At 47.0% G+C, this 23594-nt stretch overlaps 1 protein-coding gene across 1 annotated transcript in view; it reads left to right on the top strand.

The window, feature by feature from the left end:
• Positions 1-23594, top strand: part of LRRC1 (leucine rich repeat containing 1) — a 129237-nt gene that overhangs the window by 90462 nt on the left and 15181 nt on the right. Inside the window, exons 5-10 of the mRNA XM_043907080.1 lie at positions 8874-8930; positions 9205-9268; positions 9648-9722; positions 12809-12953; positions 15292-15410; positions 16859-16942. Of these exons, the coding sequence (XP_043763015.1) occupies positions 8874-8930; positions 9205-9268; positions 9648-9722; positions 12809-12953; positions 15292-15410; positions 16859-16942 (544 nt within the window). The remainder of the gene's footprint in view (positions 1-8873; positions 8931-9204; positions 9269-9647; positions 9723-12808; positions 12954-15291; positions 15411-16858; positions 16943-23594) is intronic.

Raw genomic sequence — 23594 nt, 5'->3', positions numbered from 1 at the left:
GGAGAGATGAAAGAGACCCCAGGCTCACAGATTGCTGATCTCTGGATCGCCCACACGCTCAGCACTGGAGTCCTTTGTCTGCACGGAGAGGGGCAGTGCGTGTGTGTGTGTGTGTGTGTGTGTGTGTGTGTGCGCGCGCGCATGTGTGCGTGCGCGCGGGGTTAGCATGTACGCTGGCTCCACCTTGTCTCCTGGAGCCGTGGAGCTCTGGGTCTGAGCCCCTCTCTATGTCTGGACCAACCCTGCCATGGCTCTGACACACTGGACGAATTCGTAGGTGAGACACACGGTGTTTTCTCCTCCATGCTGCTGGGTTCCAAACTGACGTCATAGGTGATCCAGGTGGGCTCCGGAAGCTTTGTGCTGGGACCACGTTAGCCTATTCCTGCAAAGTCCCTTCTTGGGCTGAATGCTATACCGTTTCTATAAAAAGCTGGCCTAAAGAAACAACTATGAAAAGAACCTGCTTCTGTTGCCCTGAAACCTTCTCCTGAAGAATGTGTGTTAGTCATTCAGTCGTGTCCGACCCTTTGCGACCCCACAGACTGTAGCCCTCCAGGTTCGTCTGCCCACGGGATTCTCTAGGCAGGAATACTGGAGTGGGTTCCCACGCCCTCCTCCTACTGAAGAATAGTTATTACCAATTAATGTTGCTTACTTTCCCCCAGGTAAGGAGTCGTTACAGAGATTTAAAAAATACACATCTTTAGGGGAAAAAATGCCTCACTGGGAGAGCCGTAAGCTTCTTCCTTTTAATAACAGTTCTGACATTTATCACATTTCCCTTTCTGCTTTTGTTGCCAGAAAGCTCAGAGCTGGTTCCCACGATCAGCAGGAGCAGCTGTGTTGGTTTCCATGTGGTGAAGGGACCCGGGGACCTGGGGGCGGTGATGCTGCTGGCGTGCGGGGCCAGGGGGCAGGGTGGGGGCATCGGCACTCCTGTCCCGCTATGGCTCCCACTCGCCGAGTACTGGGCGCCGCCCCACGCTGTTAGCTTTGTCTGTAAGGTGGGGCAAGTCATCTGCCGTGTGTGTCTCACTGCAGGGTTTGAACTTGGTCTCGGCTTGTAGTAAGTTGCATTTCCTCTGCTGTAGGATGCCCCGCTGGGCACATGAATCTCCTCCTTCTTCCCTAGCCCTCATTCTCTAATTCATGAAACTTTTGGCCTACTTGTGCTTTATGAAGACCTCTTTAAGTCCCTCCTAGAAAGAGTTGGGGTAAAGTTAAGTAAAGGACTTTGTCATTGAAGGTGCCAGGGAGGCAGGAAGGGCGGTGGGGAGGAGGGAGGCCTTCGTAGACCTTTGAGAGGAGAATTCCAGGTCTCGGATGGGCTTTATGAAAACTCTCTCAATAAAACTGAGTTTTCAGATAAGCCCTTGAAAACAGTGCCAAGTGACAATGATTTTTTTATTTTTTACTATCACTAAAAACACCTGGAAGATTCTACTGGTCAAGCCAGGAAAGATGAATTTACTTTAAGAATTTTTGAAACATTGGTACAAAATGTAAAAGAACTTTCCTCTCAAAAGAGCTTGTTGATAGTGAAAATATTTTTCTTGAAATTAGTTGTAGCAACATGGATAGACCTAGAGATTATTGTACTAAGTAAAGTAGGTCAGACAGAGAAAGACAAATATAGCAGTTTTCTGTGGAATCTAAAAAATAGTACAAATGGAGTTATTTATAAAACAAAAACAGTCTTGCAAACAGACAAGACAAACTTTTGGTTACCAAAGGGGAAAGGCGGCGAGGGATAAGTCAGGGGATTGGGCTGAATAGATGCACACTACTGGGACTTCCGTGGTAGTCCAGGAGTTAAGAACTTGCCTTCCAAAGCAGGGGACATGGGTTCGATCCCTGGCTGGGGAACCAAGATCAAACATGCCGTGGGGCAACTAAGCCCACACGCCGCAACGACTGAAGCCCACACACATTAGGCCTGTGCTCTGCAACAGCAGAGGCCCCCTGCCCAGCAACAAAGAGCCTGTGTGGCCATGATGATGAGAATAATAAATATTTTAAAAAAATCAGATATACACTACTTCCCAGGTGGCACTAGTGGTAAAGAACCCACCTGCCAGCACAAGATACGTAAGAGGCGTGGGTTCGACCCCGGAGGAGGGCATGGCAACCCACTCCAGAGTTCTTGCCTGGAGAATCCCCATGGATGGAGGAGCCTGGTGGGCTACAGTCCATGGGGTCACAAAGAGTTGGACAGGGCTGAAGTGACTTAGCATGCATGCATGCATATGTATATATGTATATAACTGAATCACTTTGCTGTATACTTGAACTTAACACAGTACTATAAATCAAGTATACTTCAATAAAAAGGATGCAGCCCTCATTTAAGGGAGTAGTCCCTTCCTCAAAACGTTGAACCTGGTTACTATATGACCCAGTAGTTCCACTGCTAGTCATGTTTACCTGAGAGAACCGAAAACATATGTCTATAAAAAAAGGGTGTACAAATGTTCATAGAAGCATCATTCATGATAGCCAAAAGGCAGAAACAATTCAAATTTTCATCAGTGGAGGAACCAATAGACAAAATATGCTATTCCCATGTGATGGAGTATTACTCGGCCATAAAAAAGCAGTGGGGTAGCTACACATGCTCCAGTGTGGATGAACCTAGGAAACATGTTCAGTAGGGAAGCCAGGCAGCAAGGTCACATATTGTACCATTTCATTCATATGAGATGTTCAGCAGAAGCAAGCTCATAGAGACAGAAATTAGTGGTTGCCTGTGACTGGGGCAAGGATAGGGTGGGATGGTGGGAGCAGGGTGTGTGTGTACATGTGTGTGTGTCTCCCTGGGGGGTTTGAACTTGGTCTCGTCCTGTGGGAAGCTGCATCTCCTCTGCTGTAGGATGCCCCGCTGGGCACATGAATCTCCTCCTCCCTTCCCCAGCCCTCATTTTCTAATTCATGAAACTTTTGGCATATTTGTGCTTTATGAAGACCTCTTTAAACCCCTCCTAGAAAGAATTGACTTGTGATGGGTGTGAAGTTTCTTTTTGGATGATAGAAATTTTCTAGAAATTAGGTCGTGGTGATGTTTGTACAGTCTTGTGAATATACTGAAAACCACTGAATAGTACGCATTATAACGGTGGATATTATAGTATGTGAAATGTATCTAAATAATAATAAAAAAGAAGAGACACTAGACAAACTTGAAGAAGCCTGGTGCTGCTGAGAGGTGATGCTATACCTAGGAAATGGATCTACGCTATTCTTAAAGGAAATCCTCTGTAATGTAGCCTCACCAGCAGTGTGCTAAAATCATTTCGTGTCAGTTACTGGCACCTGGTGATAAGCAGGTACACAGAGCCAGAGCCTCCAAAACGTCCAGGTGTTGCGGAGTCGGGGAGGGTGGGGAACTCAGGGAGAATTGTGAGAATCTGGGGAGCCTCTGCCTCCATCATGAGCAAGCTGCTCTGTTTGGCTTTGTGTATCTGGCTTCATGAGATTCCATATCCTTTGCTGGTACCATCAAGAAAAGATGAGTCAGCCTAAATATATCTAGACATCTCTATTTAATTAAATTTTCTCCTCAAAGAATAGCATTCTTTAAGAAGAAGAAATATGTGTAATAGATTGGTATGGTGCCCAAAACCCAGTGGTCAGTCACTGAATGGTTATCACCAATAAAGATTTGATTGTGACCATTTGCTAGTAGAAGTAGAACAAGCAGATAAGCCCTGGGTTCTATGGCAGATTGAAGTCGAGCGTGTGGTGTGATTTTGTGTCTGCTGCCCTTGGGAATGGTGACCTGTTAGTACATGCTGCCTGAAAAGAATCAGTCTTTTTGAAAACTATTACTGTATTTAATACTCTCTTTTTTTTTTTTTTTTGAGGCCCCTGGGAATTTCTGTAAATATTTATTGCTCCAAAAATAAAATGAAAGATTTTTAGAAAATTTTCTAGAGCAACACCACAAGGAAGTTTGTAACCAGAGTTCTCTTATTAAATACTAATCTGGTACTAAAAAAGCAGAAATACTGTGTATATGTAAGTACTTCCCTCATCCTAGTTGAAAAGTATTGCCATAAGTGTTTACAGATTTTATATTTTAATGGTTTAATAGTGTACTGTCATTTGTTTGCTTGGGGGCATCTTAATTTATTTTATTCTTTACTCACTTAATGATATTGGCCACCAAAATAGGGGGGAAAAAATCCAAGTGGTTTAGAAAGGAATTTTTAAAATACAGTGGAGGACAGATGTAAATTTTTTTTTTTTAAGTAACCCCTCATCCAGTCCCTGAAATAGAATCCTAAAAATACAGTTGGCCTGCGTGTTGGCTTACAGCGGAGTGAACTCTTGTGCGTGCTCTCAGGGACTGTCAGCTGCTGGCAGCAAAGGCTTCTGCACTCTCTTCCTGCAGAAGCTTGTTAGGATTTTGTCTTTCATTTTTAAACCCTGATTGGGGGACTTCCGTGGTAGTTCACTGGTTAAGAGTTCGCCTTCCAGTGCAGAGGACACAGGTTCAGTCCCCTGGGTGGGGAGCTAAGACCTCACATGCCACAGAGCAGCGAAACCTGTGCGCTGAGCTGCTGAGCCTGGGGCGCTCCGGGCTTGATGCCAGCTCGAGGAAGCCCCCGTGCCACAGCGAGGACGTGGCATGGCCAAATAAATAGTATTAAGAAAAAGTTAAACCCCATTTGATGGTAAAAATGGTGGGAGTGAAGGAAAGATAGAAATTAGTGGCTTGTGTAGGAGGTCATCCTGATGATATTACACAGAAATTAAATTTGCCGAGAATTAAAATTTAAGGGTAAAATATCTGTTACTGGGGGAGCGGTTTAAAAAAAGTAAGGTCTGTATAGATTCCAAATTACCATGCAATTTAAAAAAAAATACCTGTGTGTATTATCTGTTGATAAGAAAGTAAAAAATCTGCTTTGTATAAGATGCCGCCTTTTGTATGAATAAAGGAAGCTAAGGCTATATATTCATACCCCTTTTTCTTTGCATAAAAGGCAACTGTGGGTAAATGCATAAATAACTAACAGAAAGGGTTATTTTCCGTGAGAAGGTTTATTTCCTGTGAGAAAGGGTCTAGGTGGTAGGAGACTGGATAGACGCAGGACAGAGGTGGGAGCCAACTCATTCCTGAATATTTGTTCTGCATGTTTATTAATGTATTATACTGCTGCTGCTGTTTAGTCATTCAGTCGTGTCTGACTCTTTGTGACCCCATGGACTTAGCCCGCCAGGCTCCTGTGTCCATGGGGTTCTCCAGGCAAGAATCCTGGAGTGGGTTGCCTTCCTTCAGGGGATCTTCATGCCTCAGGGATTGATCCAGCGTCTCCTTCATTGACAGACAGATTCCTTAACACTGAGCCACCTCGGAAGGCCCAATGTATTAGTACTACATCACAAATATTCACAAATACTGTATTCCCTATTCACAAAGTGGACCTCACAAACTCAAGGGTGAGAGCAGAAAATGGTGACTGAAAATGCAGATGCCATGGTGAGTCCTGGCTCTGCCCCTTCCCCGCTGTGGGAGACCTCGTTCAGATGCCCTCTTGTGCCTTCATTTTCTCATCCATAAAGTTAATCCTTGGAAAGAACTCGCAACAGCCTCTGTCATACAGTTTCTGCTGGTGTCGTTACTAGTAGTTGAGCACCAACGACCATTCTCATGTTGCCTGTCGAGTGTCTAATCTTTGCAGCAGCTGGTAAATGCATGTGGCTAAGAGCCTGGCCTCTGAAGTAGACAGAATTGAGTTCAAGTCCCCAGACTGCGTCAGTTCTTAGCAGTGTGTCCCTTCCTTGCAAAGATGCTGGAGTGGAATTGACCAGGTTGCCTGCATAGGGAAGGCACCATCCTGAAGTCTTGATGGAAGATGCCATATTCAGAAAAGCCAGGAGAGGTCATTCATCCTTGCATTTTGATCTTACTGTCTCTGGTCCAGATCTGCATTCAAGCTGGCCCTGTTTTATGTCAGCTCTTCCTAGAACGGCCTGGAGAACTCTGTTCTGGAGGGACTGGTAGGATTGCGCACTGGCCTGGGACTGTCCAGGGCAGGGTACGGATGAGAGCCAAACCCATGATTTCATTTGCGAATCAGTTAATAATCGAAATGAGAACAGCCTGGCCAGGTTACGCTCTGAGGTTTGGGCTTATGTGGGAGGTGGGCGTCTGTAGTCAAACCAGTGTCCTTGCTTTTTATTCATCATTGCCCCTCAAGTCCCCAGTTATGCATGATGTATCCTTAAAAATTGTCCCGTGCCAGCCACTCCCCATCTGCAGGCCTGTCCTTGGAGGCGGTTTTGGGCAGAGGGGATGGCTCCCGTGGTTGATAGAATTGTGGAGCAGTCTTTTCGGGTACCCCGCCTTGGGGCACACACATTTGTGTGGCCCCCCGACTGTACTTCCCTGGAGTAGGAAATGACAACCCACTCCAGTGTTCTTGCCTGGAAAATTCCAGGGACAGAGGAGCCTGGCAGGCTGCAGTCTGTAGGGTCAGAAAGAGTCGGACACGACTGAGTGACCAAGCATTCACGAAGGCATAACTGCTTGGGCACAGGGCCGTCTCAAGGAAATAACGTATCAGACTATCTCTGTTAACTGGAAGGAATGTGTATCATGCCCTAATGGCTGTAGTAGGTACGATTGTCTTCATTTTAGGGGAATCGAGGCACCATGGTGAAGCACTTCAGCCAAGCAGATCCAGGCAGTTGTGAGGGATATAAATTATAGAGTTTCAAAGAATGGCGGTCCTCAGAGTGAGGGCAGAGAAGGAAGTGGCAACCTGCTCCAGTATTCCTGCCTGGAGAAGTCCATGGACACGGGAACCTGGTGGGCTACAGTCCATGGGGTCGCAAAGAGTCAGACACGTGCGAGTGCCTAAGGCACACAGGGTGAGGGCAGGATCTTGGCTTTCTCACCGGATTTGAGCTGTGGCTTTGCCACTGTCTGATGGACCTCACACCAGCGGACCTCGCTTTCTTGATGAGGTCATCCTGGTGATGCCAGTGACTGTCAGGAGATGACAGTCAGGACCCCCGCCCCGTGCCTCCCGCCCCAGGGGGTGCCCCGGGTGGCGGGCGGGCCCAGCTCTGTTCTGCTTCAGGCAGGAGGTGTCAGTAGCTGGACCTGGTGACACTGCTTTGCAAGATGCTCTTGATGGCGCCCAAGAAGGGAGCTTTGGAAGCAAAGAAGGATGTTTCCCTTCATTTCATTAGTGGATGTCTCTAGTGGGTCAAAAGAGATGTGAAAGTGATGAGCGTTAAATAGTTACAGCGGCAGGTCTGTCAGTGGTTTTTAAAATAGAGATGTGAAAACAACCAAATGGTTATCACCTTTCCCTTTAAAACTGGTTCTGGGAACAGCTGAAACTGAAAACCAAGCCCTTGATTTTACTTTTACATGGCTTGTAATGTCCAGTCTCCGCCTTTTCTATGGGTTGTTCTTAGGGGCACATAGTGGGTGGTCCCCCCCTCCCTCCCATGTTATTTCTTCTACGTGAGGGTTTGGCCCAGAAGCAGTGGGACTGGGAAATTGTGATTCCACCTGGCTGCATTTTGGGGGAAGAGTCTTGGTATTAAATTCATAATTATTTATTAGCAGGGTTACTGACTTTTAAAAAATATATATTCTGAAGGGTTTTATTTTTTTCCTCTTGATTTAATTGTGAGACTGTTACTCAGTTTCTAAATTTCCGAGATTATTTTTAGAAAATTGGAGGGGATACCAATTTTGTGCTTTTCAGATGTATAGTTCAGATACGTTTTCAAGCCAGTGGGTTTTGTGTGTGTATTATGCATTGTTCCTGCAAATCAAATTTACATTTTCTAATGTTATGAGAAGCGCTGTCAGTGCCTGCTATTCTGGCTTTGATGTTGGCAGGAGGACAGAGGATTAAGGCAGATTAGGGTGTTGGTCTGACTCCCTGTGTTCTGTGGGATCACAAGTAAAAGTCCTCCAAATCTGGGCGTTACTCTGGTGACATTAGCAGAAGCTGGAGTTCTTGCTTTTCAGAGCTTAGCACAACGCCTGCTGGAGTAACCAGCTGATTCTCTCCTGAATCAGCGTGTTGTGCCAGCGCTGACATACTGGTATGTGTGTGGCGTCTGCTGATTCAGAATTGCCTCCGTGACCCAGATCATCGGCATCTGGGGAGAACCTCTGTATCTGTGCACGCTGTTTCTACTAGAGGTGGATTACAGCGGAGAGGCAGGAGAATCTGCTGAAAAGAGTGCCTCGCTCTTTCGGGGTTTATTAAGAATGAAAGCAGCATTATCACAGCCACCGTTTCCCGAATCAGACTGGTGTCCTGGGCACCGCGTGGACGGCGTCGCTTCTTGACCTCCCGCATCTCCGGGGCCCCTTGCTCTGTGAGGGTGGGAACTTCAGTGGAGCACGTGGACTCTCTGCACTGAGAGGCCCACTGCGTTCAGACAAACAGACTTCTCGGTGATGTTGGCAAGAAGAGCAGCTCGAGATTAAAGGTGTGCAGGTGGTCCTGTTTTTAAGGCCGCGGTGCATTTTGACATTCAAGCCTGGAAGTGCATATTCGGCGCCTGTCCTGGTCCTGGGAGTGGCTGTCTCTCAGGGGCTGGAGAGTTCTTTCCATGTATCAGCTGCACAGAATTTGTGTGCAAGAGGCCCTGCGGTGACGATGCCGCGCTCTTTATCTTCATGTTAAAATTTGCAAAGTAGAGACGATACTGTTTTTACTGGGGGTGGCGTGGTCAGAGATATTTTTCCTCGGGGAAGTGACGTACAAGGTCTTACTAAGAGTTGCTCTTTCTGGAGTGTATACTTGGGGGAGTGGGGGTTGCTGGGGAGGGAGCAAGTAGGAAGACTCTTAGGCATTTTCCTTAAACTCTTTTTTTCTTTTGTTCACTTCTAGTCTTTATAACCTGGCTTCACTGGAACTGAGAGAGAATCTACTTACTTATCTCCCTGAGTGAGTCTCTGGGGAGAAGGAGAGGGGGGTTTCATAATGAATTTCCTGAAGCATTAAAAAAAAAAATACAGTAGCTTGTCAAAAAGAAGTTCTGTGTCTTTTGGAAAATTTGAGAGATGCCAGCCTTAATAGACTTCCTGTGCAGTATTTATGGCCATAAAATCCAGATGAATCTTATTTTGGGAAACTAGTCCAAGTGAGGGATCTCATGTTGCTCGGCATTTCTAAGTCCCAAGAGCTCCTTCCCTTTGTAATTTTTTTTTTTTTTTAATAGCTCCCTTACCCAGTTACGGAGACTAGAAGAACTTGATTTAGGAAACAATGAAATATATAATTTGGTAAGTCTGTACTGAAGAGAGATTTGAATTTCACCCTGTTCCTAGTTATGATCACAGAATATTTGGGGGGCCTCTCTAGGGATGCTGTTGAGCCAGTGTTTCCACAGAGGCAGCTTGGCAACATTAGAGCACGCGCTTCGGTCCACACGGGTTACGGGTAATGATTGGGGGGTGGAGGTGACGGCATGAGTGGAAGCAGCTGGCATTCCTGGGGAGTCTTGGGGATGCTTTTAGGGGACGGGTGCTGATTTTAGAGAAGTACCCACAAACCTCCTCTGTGATACTCCATTCCCAACTGCTGAGTGAAGGTCCTTCCCTTCTTAATGGGAGGCTAATAAATACTGGAGCTTTGTTACCATAACATTGCTTTTTGTTTTAGCCAGAATCAATAGGAGCTCTCTTACATCTAAAGGATCTCTGGTTGGATGGAAATCAACTGTCAGAATTACCTCAGGTGAGTGGTAATTTCACAGTTTCCCTCCAAAACGCAAAAAGACCACCGTCACCCTCATGCATCCCCTTCTCCTCCATGAGATTTTCTAGAAAAGGGAGCTTGAAAACTAAAACGTTGGTTGCCAAAGCAGATTCGGAAAAATACGTTGAACATTCATCATGCCACATTGCCATAAAAAATTGAAAGCCTCAACCCACCGTTTCTAAAGATAGTAAATATATCTTTTGGTGTGTGAAGTCTGCATTTTATTTCATCCTGGCTTGAGGCCTGGGTTGCCTACTTGAAGCCTAGCTCATTTGGAAATGACCAGGATCGCAGATTCTGATGGCAGAAGTTTCTGCCACTGATGGTGATATGCCAAGTGTTTTGGGATGATTTGAGCACATTTTGCTGTGTAATAGTTGATGTAAAATCAGTGCAAAAAGTTGCTACTTCATGTTTTTTCCAAATGTTGCTTATGGTGTAGCTGGAACATCACATGCTGTTTACGTCTTTCCTGCTGTTACCAAGTGTGAGGAACCGTGTTCCAAGTGAAACGGGGTCGTGTGGGCTTCTGTGTATGTGGTCAGCTTGTGGGTTCTAGCACGCAGACCCACCTTCCCACCAGTTGAGAGAGAAACTTGAACAAACAGCAACACATAGGCGTTTCCCCCAACTGTGTTTTTCTCCAGCTGTTGCTGAACTCTACTCTTAGGGCCCCTTAGAGCCAGGGTTTAAAGTCCATGTATTTCGTGATGGTCGAGGTATGCGTATTGTATAGTAATTCAGGACCTGTGTCTGCTGGGCTCCCTGAACCAGCCATGATGGGACCGTGCCCTTTGGCTGGAGAAGGTGTATTTGTGCAAGGAAGTCTGGTGCTGTGAAAAAGCACTTGAGTAAAATTCTAGTTGTAGTTATGTGCTGGAATTGCCAGGACATCACCGATGACTCATGCAACTGAGGAGCTAATTCGAGTCTGTTTCTGAGGTCTTGGCTGCATTTGGGAAAAGGAAAGGGCAGATCAGCAGCTGATGTGAGTGAGGGTTTGATTAACAGATTTCTCTAGGAAATTATGAAACGTCCTGATTAAGAGAATTAGAGTTACTTAAAAGAGTCAAAGGATGGGGCAGAAATGCCAGGAAGATATTAAGAAAGTAATAAAATACCAGCTATAAAGGTTGGATAAACAACCAGGCCTTACTGTGGAGCACAGGGGACTATCTATATTCAGTATCCCGTGGTAAAACAGAATGGAAAAAGAATATGAAAAAAAATCTACATATGTATAACAAGTCACTTTGCAGTGTAGGAGAGATTAACACGGCATACCTCAATAAAATAAAAAGCTCTTAGACATGCAGTGGACAGATACATGTAAACAACGATGTGCAAAACGTCACGTCCTAAACACAAAGAAATTAACCTGCCACTGATCATGTTATTCATTTTTTTTTTTAATGCATTTTTTTTTTTTCTCTTTGGCCCACTTGTATAACCTTTTATTGAGTCAGGACTAAACTCATCAGACAATCTCAGATAATCAGTTATTTTCCTGTCTTCACTGATGACAGAAAGAAAAGGAGACAAAGACACTGTTTAAAGGAATAAATTTAAAAAGTAGACCCACCTCAGGGAGCCTGGCCTGAAATGGGTAGAAAGGTAGTCTGATTTCCTCCAGGCACGAAATGCAGGGGTGGGGTCCCAGGGTGTGTGTTGGTGGGGGATGAGCTGGGTAGAGTGGTTCAGGCCAAATTCGGTGCTGATTTAGGAGTCTGTGCTCACGTAGACTTCAGGGGGCCACTGGAGTTCGAGGTGGGGTTTCATTCCGGGCCTGGAGCGATGTTTCCCGGAGGGAAGGATGGAGGCACAGTTGTGAACAGACTTGGGCAGAGGGTGTCCAGACCTGTCCGGGCGGGAGGGTGCTGAGCGTGGGAGGGAACAGGCTGGCAGCCGGTTGGGGAAGGGGGCAGCGGTAAGAGGGAGCGTGTGTCGGGAGAGTGGAGGGTCCGACGCCTCTGGACTGGAGCTTGGGCCCCAAGGAGGTGCCTCCCCTCCCGGCCCGGCTGTTCCCTTTCAGAGCGTTCTGGTGCTCTTGTCTCAGGTATTAACAGAGAGAGAGAGTGTGTGTATGTGTGTATTAATAGTGTGTGTGTGGGGTGTGTGTATGTGTGTGTGACTCTGTTGTCTTGGGTATTAACAGTGTGTCTGTATGTGCCCGTGTGTGCGTGTGTGTATTAATAATGTGTCTGTGTCCGTGTGTGTGTGTGTGTGTCTGTGTGTGCCCGTGTGTGCGTGTGTGTATTAATAATGTGTCTGTGTCCGTGTGTGTGTGTGTGTGTCTGTGTGTGCCCGTGTGTGCGTGTGTGTATTAATTGTGTGTGTGTGTGTCTGTGTCCGTGTGTATCTGTGTGTGTCTGTGTGTGTGTGTCTGTGTCCATGTGTGTCTGTGTGTGCCCATGTGTGCGTGTGTGTATTAATAGTGTGTGTGTGTCTGTGTCCGTGTGTATCTGTGTGTCTGTGTGTGCCCGTGTGTGCGTGTGTGTATTAATAGTGTGTGTGTGTGTCTGTGTCCCTGTGTGTCTGTGTCTGTGTGTGTTTCTGTGTGTATGTGTGCGTGCACATGTGTGTGCGCGCTCCAGTTTCCCTGGGGAACAGCTGAGCCCCTGTTGTACCACGTGCTGCCTGTCACGGCAGAGAGAAAGGAGTCGGCTGCCTCCAGGACTTCGCAGGCTGTTCTGAGTATCGAGCCCAATACTGGAGAACTGGCGTCTGGTCGCCTTTTTTATCTTCATCCCCGAACTGTGGGGCCTTCAAGCGACTGGTTTTCTCCCGGCTCCCATGTCCTCACCTTACTGAGGGGATGACTCCCCGCCTGCCTGCAGACGGAGGGCCTGACCTCCCTTCTCAGCGCCGTATGTGTGATTCACACAGCTTCCCGTTTTCATTGGAAGGGGGTCTGGAAACACCCCTGCTGTCACCTTCGGCCAGCACTGGAGAAACATCCTCGGGACCACTCTGCGGTTTGATCTGGAGAAATCAGTATAAGAAATTCCTCCGTACAGTGACTGGTTCCAGCGTGACTTTCTTTCCCTGTGTCCTTGATGCAGGAAATAGGAAATCTGAAGAACCTACTCTGCTTAGACGTCTCTGAAAACAGGTTGGAACGGCTTCCGGAAGAGATCAGCGGCCTGACTTCACTGACGGATTTGGTCATTTCGCAGAACTTGCTAGAGATGCTCCCAGACGGCATCGGTGAGTATGGCACCAGCTGCCACCGTGCTGGCTGTTGGGTGCTGGGGCGTGGTTCCTTCAGTCGTTTGCTTTTAAAGAAGGAAAGCAAGGAGTATTTAATACAGTTTAAATTTCTCTATATGCAAGCATTTCTGTTTTCCTGGTCTGGTAGCAGGTATATTGGATATATGTTACTACTTTTATGTGTTGACCTGTGTACTTCCTCTGCAGCTTGTGTTCATGATTTTGGTGGGGATCAGCCCAAATCATAGAATGTGTTTTGGGCATATGAACAGTTATCAAGACTTTTCTAATTGAGCATCGCAAATAGTTTATGCAGAATGACCTTTGACCTCATGGTGTGACCCTCAGGAAGGGCTGTTACTGGAGTGGGGTGGGCACATTGAGCCTTTTCTGGTCCATCAGGAATCATCTTTTCCTTGAACCATTCTGTGCTGTTTCCTTTAAAAAACAGTCCAGACGTTTCCTTTACCGAAAAGGAGCTCAGCCCAGGGTGAGAAAATAAACACAGAGAAGATGAAAACAGACGTGGGCTGTCAGCTCCGGCATAGCCAGGCCTTCCTAGAAACTGTAGGAAACTATATTTAACCTGTGTGTGGCTGTCATAGGACAGCTTCTTTGACCTTCACTTAACTTGCATTCTAAACATCAAAGGGAGTTTGGGAGAGGTTTTCAGTAGTCGGAGAAACTGTGTAACAGGGCCGGCTTCCTTTCTGGCATCTGGTCCAGATGAAAGGGTCGCTGATAAGAGCGGCTTGGCAGAAGGAAAGACAGACACTGCCTTTAGGTGAGTCTGGTTGGGGAGCTGATGGGGACTGTGACTCTAGGTGGGAATGTCTGGTAGGAATCACGTGTAGCATCAGAGCAGCTGATGCTGCTCTGGGATGTTTGGGGACTCAGGATGTTTGGCTGCTGGGAAAGGGGAGAAATAGGCATGAGATGGCTGACATCAGACCTCTGAAGGGCTGTCAGGTAGAAGGAGGCGTCGACTCATTCTATCTTCTAGTTGAAGAGGGTGCAAGGAAAAGGTTGTGGATCTCAGTTTGATTTAAGAAAGAGCTTAACCTGCATCTCTTAGGAATCAGTGTGGGCTGCTTAGTGAAGAAATGAGCCTCCTGCCACTAGAAGTATTCAGGGAGAGTCTGCAGGCCCACTTGTGAGTGGTGGTGTTGAGGAGTTCCTTGGGTGAGCTCTGCCAGATGTATGTTCCATGCCCCAGAGATGATGCTGACGAGTCCATGGCCTGAGGACTGGGGGGCCCTCTGGGGACAGTGATAGTAGGTACTGCCTATGCTGAATAAGGAGCTTATGATTTGGTGAGCTCCCCTGCCCTGCCCCATGACCGCAGTCAGAGCGAGTTCTTCCTTTCAGCGTCTCCTCGTCTCCAGCTTTATCGCTTCTGTGATAGAGGCTGTTCTCTGACTGTCCTGAGGATAGTGACGTCACGCTGGCCACTCTCTGTGGATACCAAGGACACCTGCTTGGTAGGCTCAGCTCCCACTGCAGGAGTAGTTGACAGTGAGACTCTGAAGGCTCAGGGTCTCCTGCAGCCCATGGAGGCTACAGAGGCTGCAGTAAACTGGCTCTTACCCTGTGGCCTGAGGGCACCTCTCAGGAGTCCATTCTGCGCCCTGAGTGAAACAGACCTGTCTTAATGTGGCTTTCCAGAGATTACCATCTGACCCTGCAGGCACAGAGGTTTCCCTTGTAGGGATCCTCTCTGACTCATCCACAGATGATAGAATAGATTGCCGCTTGCTGTCTTTTGTTTTCAGCAAGGATGACTCTTGTGTGTATTAGTTGCTCAGTTGTGTCTGACTCTTTGTGACCCCATGGACCGTAGCCCATCAGGCTCCGCTGACCACGGAATTCTCCAGGCAAGAGTCCTGGGGTGGGTTGCCATTTCCTTCTCCAGGGGATCTTCCCCACCCAGGAATCGAACCCAGGTCTCCTGCATTGCAGGCAGATTCTTTGCCATCTGAGCCAGGGTGATTCTTAGAGTAACATAAAAGTCCTCTGCACACAAGACATTTCCTGTTCTTAAATCTCCATCAAGAGCAAGCTCTTTGTTTTTTCTTGAAATCTATGGGCTTTGACATGATGTTTTTAGGTAGCAACTTTTTAAATGATTCGCCATTAACTGCCTACTGTTTCTGACAAGCAGAACACATGATTTTAACTCTCAACCTTTTGTACTCTAAATGCAAATAGCACAATTTCTTGAAGCTGGGTGAGGAAACCAAACGAGAATGGAAGTTCCAAACAGCAAGCAGAGGGGAAATGCCAACTGATTGCCAGAAAAACAGCGATAACTAATGAGCCTAAATAATTTTTACAGGAAAACTGAAGAAGCTGTCGATCTTGAAGGTGGACCAGAACCGACTCACGCAGCTGCCCGAGGCGGTGGGAGACTGTGAGAGCCTCACGGAATTGGTTCTCACGGAAAACCGGCTCCTGGTGAGCGCGGCCCCAGGGTCACAGGGAGAGGTGGTGTGGGCGTCGCATCAGCAGTGCTTTGCAGAGTCAATTCTACGTATTTGTAATTTGGGTGGACCAGATGGAGATCCCCTTACGTTGTAACTAACCCCGGGGCCTGAGAAGCAGACTCGGGACATACAGATGATCCCGGTCTCCCCTTCAGAGACTGCACCCCATCGTGACGCTCAGGGTATGGACACCTGGGAATGGGAAGCAGGGGGACCGGCCCGGCTGGTGGAGGTGCCTCTGTTCACATCTGAGGGTGGGCCGGTGGGAACAGCGGTCTGTCTGGTTCTTGGAGCAAATATGAGTGAGGGGGAGGGGGAGGGGTGGGGGCTGGCCCTGGAAAGCCTTGGGGGCACTGGGGGGGGGATGCTCTTTTGGGGAGCCAGAGCACTCTCTGACCTTGATCTCACCTGTCCGAGAAGCTGGGTGAGGCCGAGCAGGTGCCCGGGCTTGGACCGGCACGCCCCATCCTCCCGGCGGCGCCTGCAGAGCAGGCTTCTGGGGCGGCTGTGCTCTGCCCACTGCCACTCCCGCCCGCCCCGTCTGCTCGCCCTGCTCCCCCCTGCTCCCCCCGTCCTGGCCTTGCATCGTCTGTTGTCTTTGGTTTACTCTCCTGCCATTCCCTCCACTTCTCCATCTTCATTTTGTCACTTTAGTTTTTCTGGATTTCTCCTTTTACCTCTTTTTCCGCCTTTCTCCTCTCTTTATAAAAGGAGTAAGTAATGCTCTTTTGGGGAGCAGAGCAGAAGACGACAGCAAGAGTGGGTGAAGGGGGTGAAGCTGCTGGGGGCCTGGGAACATCCCCCTATAGTCAGGACAGAGGCCTCCTTCCTTGTTTCCGGAAGGAATCTGTTAGAATTACAGATGGTAGTCGTGACAGTTAGACAAGTGACTTCACCCCTGTATTGCATCAGGGTTGAAGATCCTCCTCTCCCCATGGACCCAGAGCCAGTTCCCGCAGGGCTGGAGCGCTCACACCGGCCGGGCGGTTCCCTCCCCCCACCCCCAACACACACCGCCCAGCTCCCGCTCCCACCGCCTGCACTCTGGCCTCCACAGGCGTCTACAGACTAGCATCTCTGGTTCTCAGAGGTGCAGACATGAGAGGGGTGAATGTCAAGGGTGCAAATTTCACTTCCTTGATTTGAAGGGCCTTCACTACCTCTATTGCTGGGTATTTCTCTGTTCCCAGGCCTCTGTCTTTGACCTCATTTCATTGAAACAAACTCTCATTTCTACAAAAATGCAAAATATTAGATGCCACATCCCCAAGTGAGCATTGCAAACACCTACTGTTGAGGAAGGACTTCTCTTGCTGGATGAGATTAGACCCTCTCAGTTCTTGAAAAGATCTGTTTTATCTGTTTTACTCTGAGCCATGTCCAAAGTATGTGTTAATAACAAAAATGTTATTTTAACAGACTTTACCTAAGAGCATTGGAAAACTTAAGAAGTTGAGCAACTTGAATGCAGACAGAAATAAATTAGTGTCTTTACCGAAAGAGGTATGTACTTTTAAGAAAATAATAATAAAGAAATAATGATATATAAGGGATCAGAGATGTCAAATACTTATGTGCTGCTTTTTAAAGGTGTGAACCCTCATCTGTGGGTCCAGAGATGGTCGGAGGAATGGTATCAAAGAATGACCATCGGTAACATTGGGGAGAGTAGGTGGGTCCAGATGGCTGTGAGCGGAGTTGGGAAAGGTGAATTCGGAGGGGGACAGAGAGAGTGGCATTTTGGGGCCGGCCTAGGAGAAGAGCAACACCGTTGACAGGAAGGGGTGATCGTGGACTTAGCTTTGGGGGTGATTGGGTCTAGTGAGCAGGTAAGCCCTCCCATGCGCCATTGGAGTTGTGAAGATGGGTCTCGGCGGACCGTCTTCCTGGGCAGAGGCTCATGTCTGGGAGAGGGAGAGGGAGCCCTCCACGTAGAGGCGGGTGCCCGGGAAGGTAGAGCCTGGTTCTTAAGATTTTTTTGGTCGGTGCTCCCAGCAGGAGAAGAGAGCCTCCACCCCTTGTGGGCCTGGCTGCATGACTTTTAGAGGCATTTAACCAAGGAGGGGCGGGAACTGAGAATGGGAGGAAGCCTTGAAGGGTCACACGAGGTGGCGTCTGGGGTGCTGTTTAAAAGGAAGGCTGTCTTTCTCCTCGGAACCGAACCGGGAGAACCTGCCTGGAGATGGGCCGCACCGAGCTTGGTCTCTAAGTGTAAGACGCTGTTCCTCTGCCGCCCAGCAAGCTGCTGGGCCGCTTCCCCCACCAGGGCCGCCCAGGAGGAGGTGTGGCCGCCTGCGCTGTGGTCCCGGCCCGGAGCAGCTTCTCGCTTCCTTCTCTGCTCGACCCTTGTCAACGTCCTTGCAGTCATTTCAGAGCTGTTCTCCAAGCAGCGGGAGCTTGAGGGGCTCACGCCCCCCGGCCGCTTCTGCAGGCGTCTCACCTGGCCTGGTCTTTTCTCCCCCGTCCCTGTCGTGTTCAGCAGCCCGGCTTCTCCCTGGGTGAGGCGGCCGGCGCTCCTGAGCGTATGGGTAGGGATGTTTGTTACAGATTTGACCGCATTCTCTCAGAGCCACGATCGGAACCCTAACATTTAAGTAAAACTGTTTCCAGCACAAAGACTTAAGTCTCCATCTTCACTAAACTGGGACTCAAGGAGAAGATTCTGCTCATTAAATCCTCATTTTGATTCCAGCGTAAAAGCATTAAACGGAACGACAGGGCTGGTGTTAATTGTACTCTTGTGGGAAAGCGGGTGCGGGCGGGTGTAGGTCAGGCACAGGCACAGGCAGAGAGGAGGAAGATCCAGGCCCTCCCTCCTCAGCGCCCTGCACCAGACCAGGTGCTGTCCTGCTTGTTGAGGGAATCGTCAGGGCCGCTTTTGAGGCTGTGAGGATCTGTATCTCCCTGCTTTACAGACGAGGAAGCTGAGGCTGGCGAGAGCTTTCCCACGGGGGCTCCCGCAGCTGGAGTCTGGAGAAGAGACTCGAGATGAGTCTCCCTCGGCCAAGCCCGTAAAAGCCTGGCCACTCAGCTCATAGAGATCGAATCCCACCTTTTCACCTCTGTGACCTTGACATGAGGCAACCCCTACATTGCATAAAGGAAGTGTAGTTTGGACACTTTAGAAAATTAGTGCATTTGAGGCAAGTTCAGTAAACCCTGAAGAGGGCACTTTGGAGTCTGACGTTAACCCCTAGCAAGGCCCCTACCCTCCCCACATCCCTGGCGCTCTCTGCATCGGGTCTTTCAAAGGGACACATTGTAGATAAGAAGGTGAGGAATTGCTTCCTGTAAACTGTTCCCGTCATATTAGCGCCAGCCCTCTTTTCACTCTGAGAGGATGAAATTATGATGCTTTCCTGGCATCTGGGATTTCATCAGGGAATGGAGTTTGCGCCTTTTCCTTCAGCTGCCCAAGAAGGCAGCTGTTTAGGGCCCTGGGAACGGGCTCCTTTCTTGCTCATTTCACCCCCGCTCACACTCGGTTCCCAGACTGGGATGTGTCCCAGTTCTGCTGTGAATCCCAGCTCAGTGACCCTGCAGAAACGGGCAGTGCTGGCCTCTGACCTGCGGACTGGGCAGACAAACCATGAGGGGCACTCACCTTGCGCTGGGTCTCCTTTGTTGGTCTGGGGTGTGCATGTGTGTGCGTGCGTGTGTGTGCATGTTCTCTGCCTCCAAGCTTGATACCATCCCATCAAATCCTGCACTTTCCTGATTGGATTCTTCTCTCTTCTCTTTCCAGACGTGATTACTTCCTCTTGAACAGTTGTCTCACGCATGACTCATTTAAACTGACAGTGCCAGCCAACTCCATGTATATGCCCCCGATCCATAATTGTATTAATGGCCGTTGGTCTGGTGCACTGTGTAGCTCTTCTTTTTTGTCTGTCTTTTCTTTCCCACTTGATAACGTCACATACTGTCCGTTTTACAGCACAGTTCCTGTGTCTAGAGCAGCATTTATTTGCACTTTTCCCCCATATGTTTGAGGGGAAAATGTTTGTACTGTGTGGGTCACAATAATAGATTCTGTTTGTGTTGTGTGGTGTCCCGTGTAGTAAACATTTGCAAATCAATGAATGTCTCTTGTTTTCTTAATTGTTAGCTGCTTGGATATTTAGAAAAGTCAGGTAAACTTGCCATCTTGTAAGTATTGTTCAGACCACAGTTTAACTCTGGCTTCCATTCTGCTTCTCAAATGCATGAAGATTCAGATTGGCTGACCACTTTGTGCGCTTTTCATTGTAAAACATTGGACATTTTCCTCAAAACTCACAGTTTTTATTTTCATGAACGATTGCATGGCCTGGAACCTAATTTTGTTACATATTTGTCAGATTTGCTCCAGTTACTCTCTCTCAAAAGAATGCTTTTCTGTGAATTGTATCTTAAGTTTTTCAGGAATTTTGAAAGGCATAACTTGGCAGCTCACCTGCCTTCACCAGATTCTAGTTTATTGGCATGATTCTGTCTCCGATGGGAAGGCTAGATTCGCTTTATTTGCTACATGTGGCATGCTTCTAATTTTTCAGGTCACTCATTTGCATCTTTTACCCCTCATCTTACTGCTCAAGTATGTATGTTTCTGTGATAAGGAAGTTCCCTTAAAAAATCCTGGTTTTGGTGGAGGGAAGACTAATGGGGAAGAGGCTGTTACAGCGTGATTCGTGGACAGACAGGAGGTTGGTAAATGTGTGATCACACATATGAAGATACATTTCTGGCCACATCTTATCTCTCAGTAACCTTGACCACAAAGGTTTCTGGCTGGAAGATGTTGTGCATATACCTAAGTTTAGGACTTGGTCTTTTTTCTCTATTAAGTCAAAATGGAAGTGACTCTCACACCATCATACCTGTCCAGTGAAATCAGACAAGGGAGGATTTGCAGATCATTCATCACAAGTTTTCCTCTAACAGGCAATCTGTAAACATCAATTACCCACAAGTATTGTGATATTCTGAAAGGTCCATGGCGATAGAGTATTCATTTTGTGGGTAACTTCCTGCCTGATTCTTCAGTTCAGTTCAGTCGCTCAGTCGTGTCCGACTCTTCGCAACTCAGTGGATTACAGTGTGAACTCCCTGTCCATCACCAACTCTGGAGCTTGCTCAAACCATCAAGTCAGGGATGCTGTCCAACCGTCTCATCCTGTATCATCCCCTTCTCCTCCTGCCTTCACTCTTGCCCTGCATCAGGGTCTTTTCCAATGAGTGAGTTCTTTGCATCAGGTGGCTAAAGTATTATTTTTAGTACAACTTAAAATTCTTCTAGATTAAGTCCCCATGATGATGTAAAGTGAACTATTGATAAATAAAAGAGATAAAACAAAACCTAAAAAAAAAAAAAAGCTGACTGTTGGATTTCAAGATAGAGAAGGCATTTGTATACTTGGAAGATGAAGTAAGTCATAAAAGAAACAGTTGATGGATTTATCTACATGAAGATGAGATTTCTGATCTTTGTGAAAATAAAGACAGCTGGAAGTCAGGGAGACTTTTACCACATTGCATGTGAAGGCTGTCTTTCCTTACTCTGTTAGAAGTTATTTCACATCTGAGAAGAGATGTACCTACTCTAGAACAGTGGACAGAAAGAAAAACAGAGAAACCCCACAGAAACCAGTAAGTGATTCACAGGAGAAAAAAATTGAAATGGGCTTTTAACGTGAAATCATTATTCACAACTGGAATCAAGATTGCTGGGAGAAAAATCAATAACCTCAGATATGCAGATGCCACCACCCTTATGGGAGAAAGTGAAGAAGAACTAAAGAGCTTCTTGATGAAGTGAAAGAGGAGAGTGAAAAAGTTGGCTTAAAGCTCAACATTCAGAAAACTAAGATCATGGCATCCGGTCCCATCACTTCATGGCAAATAGATGGAGAGACAGTGGAAACAGTGACAGACTTTTTTTTCTTGGGCTCCAAAATGCCTGCAGCCATGAAAGTAAAAGATGCTGGCTCCTTGAAGAAAAATGGTGACAGACCTAAACAGCATTTTAAAAAGCAGAGACATTATTTTGCCAACAAAGGTCTGTCTAGTCAAAGCTATGGTTTTTCCAGTAGTCATGCATGGATGTGAGAGTTGGACCATCAAGTAGGCTGAGTACCAAAGACTTGATGCTTTTGAACTGTGGTGTTGGAGAAGACTTTTGAGAGTCCCTTGGACTGCAAGGAGATCCAACCAGTCCATCCTAAAGGAGATCAGTCCTGGATATTCATTGGGAGGACTAATGCAGAAGCTAAAGCTCCAATGCTTTGGCCACCTGATATGAAGAACTGACTCATTAGAAAAGACCCTGATGCTGTGAAAGATTGAAGGCAGGAAGAGAAGGGAAAGACAGAGGATGAGATGGTGGGATGGCATCACCAACTCGATGGACATGAGTTTGAGCAAGCTCCAGGAGTTGGTGATGGAAGCCTGGCATGGTGTAGTCCGTGGGGTTACAAAGAATCGGACATCACTGAGCAACTGAACAATAACAACAGTTATTCACAACATGTTAATCAAAGCATTTATACCTGTCAAATGTTTAAGATTTTAAAAATAGAATAAGATACCAAATATTGATGAGAGTACAGGAACTACCTGTTATCATGGAAGTATAAATTATTATGGCGTCTCTGGAAGGGAATTTGGTAGCATTATTAAAAACTTAAAAAATGTGCATACACTTTGATTTTGTAGTTGCACTTGTAGGAATTTATCCTAAGACAGCAATCAGGAATGCATGCTGAGAGGCATGCATAAGATTTCTTTCTCCCATTGTACACAGGAGTGTCTAACACGTTCCAAGCAGCGTGCCGAGCATGTTCAGGGGCAGCTGACATGTGCCAGGTGCCTTCAGGCTAATTCTGGTCTGATTTTCACAACAGTTCTCTTAGTTAGAGGAAATAATCATCTATATCCAACAGATTTCTAAGCTGAGACTCAGGTTAAGTAACTTTCCCAGGGTCACACAGCAAAGAAATGGCAGAACTAATAAGCAGTGTCTAAAAGGGTGATATGCTGAGTAATCTGTGATCCATCTGTAGAAGGAAATAACTAAGTGGTCAGTAAAAATCCTGGTAGAATCATAATGATGTGGGAAAACACTCTTGGTGTCGTTTTGGGTGGGAAGGCATTCTGGTATGCAGACAAAGGTGCTAAAGATCATAGCTGGTCCTAATTCTGTTGAAGTGCATGCTTATAACCACAGATGCCTGGCGTTGGCACCTCCGAATGTTAAGGCTGATTATCCCTCCGTGGCAGGATTCGGTTTGAGTTGTTTTCTCATCACGCCGTCGTGTGTGTGTGTGTGTGGTTTTTATTTTTCCAGTCACCTAAGTTACTTTTTTTTTTATAATTAGGAGAATACTGTCGCTGTCAGTGGATATTTTGATGTCAGTGGCCCAACAATTGAGGGAGTCCCAGAACCACATGGTTTCCCAAATATTTCTGGAGTGGGGAGCATTTGAATAATATGCTACAGATGATGTTGGGAAAGGCAAAAATAGCCTTTGGTTTCTAAAATTACACATCATGTTATTTCTTTTCACGTGGAATTTTGACCCGATTTTGCTTATTGTACATTTTCCCTCTTGCCGGTGAAGTATGGGTTCAGTTCTGCTACAATAATATATCGAAAGGGAGATACTGAAGGAAAATGAAAGTTCCTTTCCACTCGGGGCAGGATGTGGGCAAAGGTGACCCATACAGCCTTTCTCCTTGAGTCCGGCAATCTGTCTGATGGTCTTCTGAGCTGTCACCTGCAGGCAGTTAATACTCAGGGAAAGCTGATCTGACCGAAGGTTTGCTCCGTGACCTGCAGGTCCCATCTCCTTGAAGTAGATCAGATCAGTGCCAAAGAGTCAAGAATGGTATTGTCTTGAATTAGGAGAACACAGTAAGTGTCCTCAGCTGCGTTGTGTAATTCTCAGAAAATCCAAGTCCAGACCCTTGTATTCTTTTCTGTGGTGCTGTTATCCTGGTGTGCTATTATGAGGTTAAAGGGGTTTTAAAATGTCAGCCTTCTATGTAACTGGTGATTAGTTACTTAAACAGTGACTCTGCTTCCTAAGTGATAAGACATTTTACCCTGTTGACCCCTAAGGAGCAGGTAACCTCTGCCTCCTGAACCCGAAAGAGAAAGCAGAAATACATGTGAATG

This window comes from Cervus elaphus, chromosome 7 (assembly GCF_910594005.1).
Source record: "Cervus elaphus chromosome 7, mCerEla1.1, whole genome shotgun sequence".
Lineage (NCBI taxonomy): Eukaryota > Metazoa > Chordata > Mammalia > Artiodactyla > Cervidae > Cervus > Cervus elaphus.
This window is presented reverse-complemented; position numbering and strand designations above follow the sequence as displayed.